General features: G+C 46.3%; 1 protein-coding gene across 1 annotated transcript; it reads right to left on the reverse strand.

The window, feature by feature from the left end:
- Window positions 1-1,159: 1,159 nt before the first annotated feature.
- HOXC13 (homeobox C13) lies at window positions 1,160-8,018 on the reverse strand. Its single transcript, XM_031937744.1, has 2 exons — window positions 7,155-8,018; window positions 1,160-2,031 (listed from the first exon to the last, which is right to left on the reverse strand). The coding sequence occupies exons 1-2, from the start codon at window positions 7,936-7,938 to the stop codon at window positions 1,775-1,777; spliced, it is 1,041 nt and encodes a 346-aa protein (XP_031793604.1). The 5' UTR covers window positions 7,939-8,018; the 3' UTR covers window positions 1,160-1,774.
- Between the last annotated feature and the right edge of the window lie 1,035 nt (window positions 8,019-9,053).

The raw sequence follows: 9,053 nt of genomic DNA on the forward strand, positions 1-9,053 counted from the left end.
TTATTGTTCGTAAAGGAAATACAGGTTTAGGCCTATTCAGTCAGATGTGCTGCCAACTGGGTTCCAATGAAATAAGTCTTCTGTCTTTGTACTGTGTGGATGTTGCAGTGATAGGGAAGAGCCTTCAGTGACATTAATGAGACATCACAGGATTTTTAAGGAATCTGAGAAATGAGGTCAAGGCCAAAAAAAAAAAAAAGATATTTTATTTTAAAAACAGGTTTGTTGTTATTTTTTCTTTTCTTTTCTTTTCTTTTTTTTTTTTTGCATTCAGTACATTGTCATTCAGACACCACGATACTATATACAGATACAAGACATTTTTTTTTTAAAAAAGAGAGAGAAAGAGATTTTAGAGTGACATTTCCAAAGAACACTGTTTTGTGAGGTGCTAGTGAGGGGTGGGAGAAAAGTGGGAAAAATTCTGGAACCCCAACAGCCCAGAGCTGATCATTATAGAAGGGATTATTAAGACATGTCTACTTTGTCCCATAAAGCAGGGTTAATTCAACCCCCCTCCAAGAAAACTGATTTTGCTTGAAGAATCTGGACCTTGGAGGAGGTCAAGGAAAGTGTAGGGGGCCAAAATGATTTGGATCAGAAATGGTTTTCTTGGGGGTGGAGGAAAGTAAACCTCTGGTGCATGAAATTCTTTCTTGTTTACTTTTAAGTGAAATTTTAATTTTTTTCCTTTAAGATGAAATGAATTCCTAGGCTCTTCCCCACCCCCACCTCCCCCATTCTCAATGAGAAATAAACATATTAGCAGCTTGGGTATCTTTGTGTTTTTCTTGAACTTCTAGCAGAGTGAGGAGAGAATGCATTGGGTGTAGCCTAACACAGGCTCAGGACAAGAGCTCTATAGGGTGATCCAGGGCTGGGGTCTTAACATCTGAAGGTCTTACAGATTAGGACTTTTGAGGGAGCCACAGAAGCAGGATGAGGCCACAAGGGAGTAGGGTTTGAAACTTGGGAAGGAAGAATATAGTACATAGATACAAAAGACAGATCCAGGCACTGGGTCTTGGACTCCCCCTACTTCCCAGGCCAATTCATAATTATTATTAATGTTAATATGACTTTTAAAATACACACACAACTTATTGGGATACCTTTCTAAACAATCACCCAACAGGAAGTGATGAAGATCCAAGAGGGGAAAGTTAGCCCTCTACATCCTACCCCACAAGCCTTCATTAGGGGGAGTTTATATTGCTCCCAGAAATATGGGGGCAGAGTCAAAAACCTGGATTTTACTGGAATGATACTATAAACTTCATCTCTACCTTCCATATATTTTGCTGGGGTCTGGAAGTGAGGGTCTATTTATGAATGGCTGGGAAGGAAGACGCAGTGAGGAAAAGGAGGACAATGGAGGTTCAACCTTCTTGAAGATTGTACCTAAACTGCTCCCCAGCCACTGACTGGAATCCAGCCCCCAAAACCTATACGAGCCCAAATATTTCTGGATTCAAAGCTCTGCTTTTCACCTGGAACAGTAGTGAGGTGGAGAAAGAAGAATGTGTACATCCCCTCTCTGCACCCACTGCCAGGGTCCGTCCATCCTTCCTTCCTTCCTTCCTTCCTTCCTTCCTTCCTTCCTTCCTTCCTTCCTTCCTTCCTTCCTTCCCCTCTTTCTCCACATTAATATTACTTATTAGTATTAATATTAAATAATCGGTTCACCGGCGAAGTGTCCATCGGTGGGCTCTTTTTATGGTACAAAGCGGGATATAAATAGGTGGGGAGGCACAGGGGGCTCAGAGCTCCAAGGTCAGGTAGAGTGGAGATGGGGTGCCTTAGCTTTGCTGACCACCTTCTTCTCTTTGACTCTGCGGTTTTGGAACCAGATGGTGACTTGGCGTTCTGAGAGGTTGGTGGTGGCTGAGATCCTCCGCCTCTTCTCTTTGGTAATGAACTTGCTGGCCGCATACTCCTTCTCGAGTTCCTTCAGCTGAACCTTGGTATAGGGCACGCGCTTCTTTCGGCCCCTTCGGTAGCTGCTGACCTCGGGTTGCAAGGGGACTACGTCTGGAGAGAAACACGGGAGAGAATCTGTAAGATGAAGTCAACACCCGAGACTTACCTCCACCCCGGTGGGAAATGGCTGAGGTATAGGAGGCAGGAACTTGAGGATTGGGACAAAGTCCCTCCAAAGATGTAGCTCTCTTAATGATGGGGTAATTCACACAGGGCTTTCCCCTTCCCTAATTTTGGTTTAAGTGATCTAAGTAATTCAGCTGCTCTCTCCTAACCCATTGCACCTCAATTATTTGAATAATTCAAACCCCCCAATTCACTTTAGCTTTTATTATGTGGGTAATTCAAGAATCATTAATTTATCTCAAGGAGCTAGAAAATTCATGTCTCAAACCTGACACATTTTTGCCTCATTCTGACAAATAAAATAGAAGAAGTCTTGATGCTTTCTTTGATTTTGTGGGGGGTGGAAGGGAGGACAAAGGAAAAGGTAAAAGCTGGGGGGAAGAAAGAAAGGGGAAACTCCATTATTGCATTGCCCCTTCTAGATTAGACTTCCTACTCCTGCCTTAAAACTCTGAAATAATGAAAATTCACTTTTGCCTTCTCTTCCTGGTCTTGGGTATTTTTTATTAAACAGGTACAGTTAGCAAGAGGAAATAAAGCAAACCATTGAAGAAGAACACAATCATTCCATAAATGGTCTTAGGTAAGAAAGTCCCAGCTGTGGCATCCATGAGTGGCCTTCTTTGAGTAGGTTTCCTGGGGCATAGACATGCTCTCCCCACTCACCACGTGTCTTCAGTGGCTTTCCTGAGTCAGAAGAAGCTCCCTAACCCATCCTGTTGGGTAAGACAGAGGAACAGCTCTTTCTTCAAGTTTTTGCTTCTTAAAGATCCAAACTTTGTTTCTAACTCCCTACAGACCATTAAAGAAGTGCTGGCTTCTTTTTAAGGCACCCTAACTCAATCTCCTTCTCTTTCCCAGTTTGAGAGACTCCATGTCCACACACACACACACACACACACACACACACACACACACACCCCTTTTCCATTCTCCCAATATTCCCTTTCTTCAAGCCCACAAAACCAAATTACCCCACCCCACCCACACCCCACAGCCCTTCAACAAGCCTTAAAGATCTTCCAACAAGAAATGGAAAATCGGGACAATCATTCAGATCCTCTAATTCCCCCCCCCCAATAATCAAAAACAACCCTCCAATTTTTGCATTCAATTTTGTGGATATTTCAGGATGAATTGTGTTGTGAAATAGATAAGTCAGGAAGGGAAGATACCTCCACTCTCTCTATTACCCATGTAGAGAGATCTCAGGAATGTAGGCAAAAATTCTGGTAAGAAGAACAGGACATGAAAAGTTCCACAGGAGAGCAGGCTCTTACTCTTCTCACTAAGGCATATTCCCAGTCCCACAAGCCCTTGTCTATAGTTACTTAAGCCCTATGTATTACAGGGACTAGATGGTTACTGTAGGGTTACTATCTAAAATATTAAGAAAAATAATCCCTGGAAAGAAAAGAATGGGAAAGAGTAGACTATCAAAAGGACACGACTTGGCTGTCTACATAACTCCAATTTTAGCACATTGCTGCACAGCTTGGAAAACATACATCCGACATATCTTTTTCCTTGCATCAGCTGGCTTGTTTAATTTAATGAATTTTTTTCCCTATGAATAACTATCTCCATCCTGAGATTCACAACGTTAGTATTGCTGACTCTATGTTTGCAAAACTGGCGTAGGAACTCGTCTACATATTGCTAGGTTAAGGAAGGGGAACATTTTGTGTGTGTAGATTAGCTAAATAATTATTCACAAATAATTGCAACAAAGTTTCTGCTTAGCTTGGAGCAGCCCATTCCTTTATGTGTTATAGCTACCCTTTGAGAGATTTTTGTGAAAGAAGCAGTTTGATGGAAGGTTGTCTTATTTAAACACAAATGGATTGTTTTGGTCTCCACAGAAAACAGCCCCTTCTCCCCACCCCCATCCCCGCTTCCTGTAAAAAGCTCCTTCTTCATTTCAACTGGGCTCTTTAGAAACTAGGATGAGTTTGCAGATGGAGAAATGGTGGGGGGGGGGGGACGTCTGGTATGGGAACCCCAGAGTTGTGTCTCCTCGCCACAGAGCAAAAAGTCGGCAAATCTGGCATCACTCCAGTTAATTCTAAGACCAAGCCAAAGTATTCATGCCCTCCTCCAAAATCCACTTGGCAGCCTGGACTATGCGGTTTGTGGATCAAATGAGAGAATTCTCCAATTTTCACTGAACTCAACGCTAAAAACAAAAGCTGTTCATATCTTTGTGTACCCTCATCCCACATCCCCAACATTCTCAGTTCACCAAAATACAGTACAGTCCCAGGCACACGTATCTCATTCTGGACATGTTTTGCCCCTTTTCCCACATGCTCAGTGCCAACAGGACTTTGGTCACTAGAGACCGAAGTATTTGTCAGTGGGATATTTCTCAAGTACATCCAGAGTTCAGCATTTCCACTTTCCTCTGTCTCTCCTCTCTTCCCTCCCTTTATAGCTTCTCTTTCCCATTCTCTCCCCTCTCTTCTTTTTTCTTTTTCACTTTCCCCCCTTTCTTCAGTGTCTTCTCTCCTTCCCCCATTTCCCTCTTTTCTTCTGCTTCTTCTCTTTTTACCCCTCCTCTTCTTTTCCTTCTCTTTCCACTTCCTTCCTCTCTTCCTTTTCCACTCCTCTCTTGCCTCTCTTTCCCTCTGGATCTCTCAGTAAACGTTGTCTTTCTACACAGGTAGAGAATTTTTTTAATCACTAGGAAATGTACCCTCCCCTCAATTATGTCTTTTTTTTTTTTTTTAACTAATCGTCTACTGTTCTCTATCTCATTCTATGTACGGAGATCAATTTCCATTCACTCAGAGATACACAAGAGAGACAATCTTGTATATACCTGAATATAGGTTAAACAAACAACACTCTCCATTAGTAACTTTTAAATCCTGGTTCTTCTAAAGAATTTTAAAAGTCTAAACACCTGAGGGAAAAGATGGAGACACATTTAAAGATAAAAATGCATTTGAATTTAATCTACTTTATCTCCTTTTGTACTAATTCACCACCAGTTCAGTTATTTATACGTACGAACGCACTACGTATACATATATGCTGATATATACACATATACACAAAACATGAACATACATGTATGTATATATGGCATGTGTGCATAATATATGGCTATATAGATGTAGCTGCTGAGATACTGAATTTTACATTATGTTATACATCAAACATTTAGTAAATCTCCCAGTATTGTCTTCATTTTGCTTAGTTTTTTTTTTTTATTTTAAAGCTTTATTTTTCAGAGCTTTTCATCTGCAAAGATTACTTTGTCTCCCCGCAACTCCAAAATGCTACATCGCCTTAGGCCCCCTAGTCCCCTAAGCTGTCTCTAACTCCTTTGCTTTACCAATGCCTATCTTCTGCCTGCTGTCTAGACATTGGGACAGAATGGCACAGTGCCCCTTATTCTGGCCTGTTCCTAGAGTGCTCAAGGAGTTCCCCCTCTATCCATTCCTTGTTAGGAGCTACTGATTTCCAAATAAGCTCCACTGGATTAGATAGATGATGGAAGGAGCAGGGGCTGCAGATGCAGGATTATTGAGACACATCTAAATGTATGTATGTATGTAGAAACGGATGCTGAGTGTAGCCTATCCAGGAAGACATATCCATTATAGAATATGTATCCTGTAATAGAACTAAAAATGAAATTTATTCGGTATGATAAATGTGCAGTCTGATTTAGGTCTCTACAATATTGAGCTCACTTTTTTAGTCCAATCCCATGTACCGAAGATTCTCAGGCCCAACCCTGGACAGGACTTTTATTCTTTATTCTGTATCTCTAGCATGGGAGATTATAAGCAGTGATCCCAGAGAGAGAATGGTTGTACCCTGCTCTGAGTTGGCACCCCCTTCCCCCCCTTCAGTAAGGGTTTATAGTGATTCTATAGCTCTTTCATGCCAGTTGCTCAGATTTCTCTTTCTAGGCATAAGAGAAGCTAAGAGGATTAAGGAAGACAAGTTCTCTCATCCACCCTTGATGTCCCCAGATCTGCCTTTCACTCTTTACGATAGGGCAGAATCTCCTCTATTAGGAGGCACACACTTCATCCCATCCCATCTTTCCTCTCGATTTTTCTTCCTATGGGGTGGGTGATAGTTACTACCGAATGATTCCCTCCTCTAGGAACATCGCTTTTGGTTCGCCCCAGGTGGAAAATGAACGCATCCAAAAGCACAATGAAAAAGGTGGCAGAAGACCCATGTCTTTTCATCTTCTCTCCTCCCCTATACAAGCCTGCACATTATTTTTGTCTTTTCCCTCCACCCTCAGCTTAGGAATTTGTTCTTCTAGTTCTATGCCTCTCGATGCTATGGGTACCCTCCCCAAAACTCTCTCCATGTTCCTTGAATCAAGAGGTCCAGGGATGCTCCCTCTGTTTTTTTGTTTTTTTTTTTTTTTTTTTTTTTTTTTTTTTTTTTTTTGTTCATTTTGGGAAGAAAAAGTTAATCAGATTTAAGCTTCAAAAATTAGAAAAAGGACAAGCAAGGGCGTTACAGTTACAAGGTTCCCAACAATTAGAATAATTAAGAAAAAAAGAGTCCTATGGCTAAAATGTAATCAAACCATCTGACTAATTCAGGGTCTTTAAAGAACCTGAGTGATGCCCGAAATACCTGGGCAATTCAGTCGGAGGAGGATATTTTAAAATCCTGCGTAGTATTTTCTCTTTTTTTGTTGTTTGTTTTGGATTTTGGCTTTATAAGTCGGGCCAATTGTGTGTCTGGGCCTGGGAGTGTGAAGGGCGCCGAAGCCGGTATTCCCTGGGCGCTGGAAGCCCGGGGAGCCAGGCGCTCGGGCGCCTGCTATTGCTTCACTTTCGGCGGGGCAGCTCAAGGGAACGTGTCGGAGCAGATTTCCTTCAGCGGCGCATTCCTCAACCCAGCTCGCCCGGCCGGCTCCCTCAGCAGCCGGGCGCGCCGGGGCCAGACAGCGGGGGTGGCTGGGGTGCGGAGCCCCAGGGTGTGTGTGAAGGGGGGGTTGAGGGATGGGAGGCGGGAAATGGCGATGAGGATGGGGGTGTGAGTGTCGCTCCAGAAAAGCCCCTTACCTGGAAAAGGAGACTTCCAGAGGTGGGCTGACTGCGACTGCTCCTTGGAGCAATACACCTGACTGTCCCAGCCGTTGGAGAGCGCCCAATGCTGGTAACCCTCGACGGGGATGAGGGCGTCGTGGCGGGGCTCAGGATGCCCGCTGATGCCCGGCACTACGGACACGTCCAAGTAGCCGGGCATTGCTTGGTAGGAGCTGGCAAAACTGGGATAAAAAGCGAACTCCTTGGCCCTGGAGGATAAATCGTCGCCCGGCAAGGCCCCCGACGGCTCGGGATACTTGTCCCCGGGGTGGTAGGCGCAGGGCTTCTGCTGCAAGTTCACGTTGTGGGATAGGCGGCAGCCGTAGTAGCTGCCCCCGAAAGGGTAGCCGTAGCCTAGGGTAGCGCTGGACGAGGTGGGGGGCGCCGGTGGCGGGGGGCATTGGCGGGCCGCCTCTGGGGCGGGGATGTCCGTGTAGACGGCGCCCTGTGGGGCGCCCAGGGAAGCCGGGGGCCGGCCCAGAACCGGGTGGGTGAGCAGGTCCCGGCAGTGGCTGGAGGGGCAGCTGCCGCCCAGTCCGTCCATGATCGGGGCTTTGCCGGGGCTGGCTCCGCTGCAGCTTCCCCCGCCTCCTCCTCCGCTTCCTCCTCCTCCGCCGCCGCCGCCGCCGCCTCCTCCGCCTCCCTCGCCTCCTCCGCCGCCGGCGCCGCCTCCTCCTCCGCTGCTCTCAGCCGAACTGTCCTCATAGACGTACATAAGGCTTTCCGGCCAGCGCGGGTGCAGGAGCAGCGAAGTCGTCATGACATGATCTGCTCGAGCTTTTTAAAAACTCCACTTGCCAGAGGGAGAGAGCGAGGGAGAGAGCGAGGGAGACACCTCGCTCCCCTTTTTTCCCCTCCCCCCTCCTTTCTCCTCCCTCCTCTCTCCTCCCCCTCCTCCTCCTCTCCTCCTTCCTCCCCCCCCTCAACTAGGTCCTGGCGCATGCGCCTCACTCTCTTTCCCCGCTTCATTAAGAAATACACTCGCACGAAATAACTCCTCTTCTCCTCCCTGCCTGCTACCACGTGACTTTGTCCTCGCACGTGATACCCAGTCCAGGTCTCCTGGGTTCTCCGCCCCATTCGAGGGGTGGGGGGGAGGAAAGGTGCAGCCCGGTGCCGATTGGCTCGTTGGAAGGGGGGGGTGGGGAGATTTAAATAGCTGAGGCTACGCCCCTTGGAGGGCCTGGAAAAAGGGGGGGCACGATGGGGGGCGGAGGGGAGCGGGCACAATTTGGTAGACGCTAAGGGGAAGGAGGGGCTGATTTCCGTGGCTCCCCCTGGGGAGTTCAAGAATGGGTAGTGTGGGTATGGGGGCGATTTACATCTCTTCCACTCATTTCCCTCCCCCCCCCATCTCCTTCCTTCCCCGGTAAATGGAGGCTACAGAGCCTGCAGAAGTCACAGATTAAGTGTTAGGGTCTGTGGAAGAAAAGAGAATTTTAAAAATTGGTCAAACAGAATAAAAGAGTGGGGTGTTGGAATGTGTGCTTGTGCGCGTGTGAGGGAAGAGGTAGCGTTTCAGCTTCCAACCAAGGAGAGCTAGCTCCCCCGTAGCTCCCAGCTGGAAGGAGACTCTGATCGGAGAGGCTTTGATGATAGAGCTATTTCCATTACAGACCATCTCCCTGAGTCTTCTGCAGACGAACCTCTCATCCTTACGAGGCCGCCCCTAAGAGAGGGGATCATTCTCCTGGCCATTGGCCATTGCTTGCCTCCTGTCCAGGCTTTTCCACGCCAAGGGATGGGGGCTCCGGGGAGAAAGAGACGAGAGTCCCCTATATTCCGTCTCTCCTCAACAGCATTCCCGACCAAAAAAAAAAAAAAGCCACAGTGATTCTAAAAATGAAAGAAAATAAAAGAAGCAGACAGAAAGAC

Source organism: Sarcophilus harrisii, chromosome 5 (assembly GCF_902635505.1).
Source record: "Sarcophilus harrisii chromosome 5, mSarHar1.11, whole genome shotgun sequence".
NCBI classification, from domain to species: Eukaryota; Metazoa; Chordata; class Mammalia; order Dasyuromorphia; family Dasyuridae; genus Sarcophilus; species Sarcophilus harrisii.

What these genes read in the sequence shown, in the direction of transcription:
- HOXC13 (XM_031937744.1), bottom strand. Translation starts at nt 7,938, where the DNA reads ATGACGACTTCGCTGCTCCTGCACCCGCGCTGGCCGGAAAGCCTTATG. An exon ending in CTGGAAGTCTCCTTTTCCAG is followed by an intron (nt 2,032 to 7,154) that starts GTAAGGGGCTTT and finishes GTTTCTCTCCAG; the next exon opens with ACGTAGTCCCCTTGCAACCC.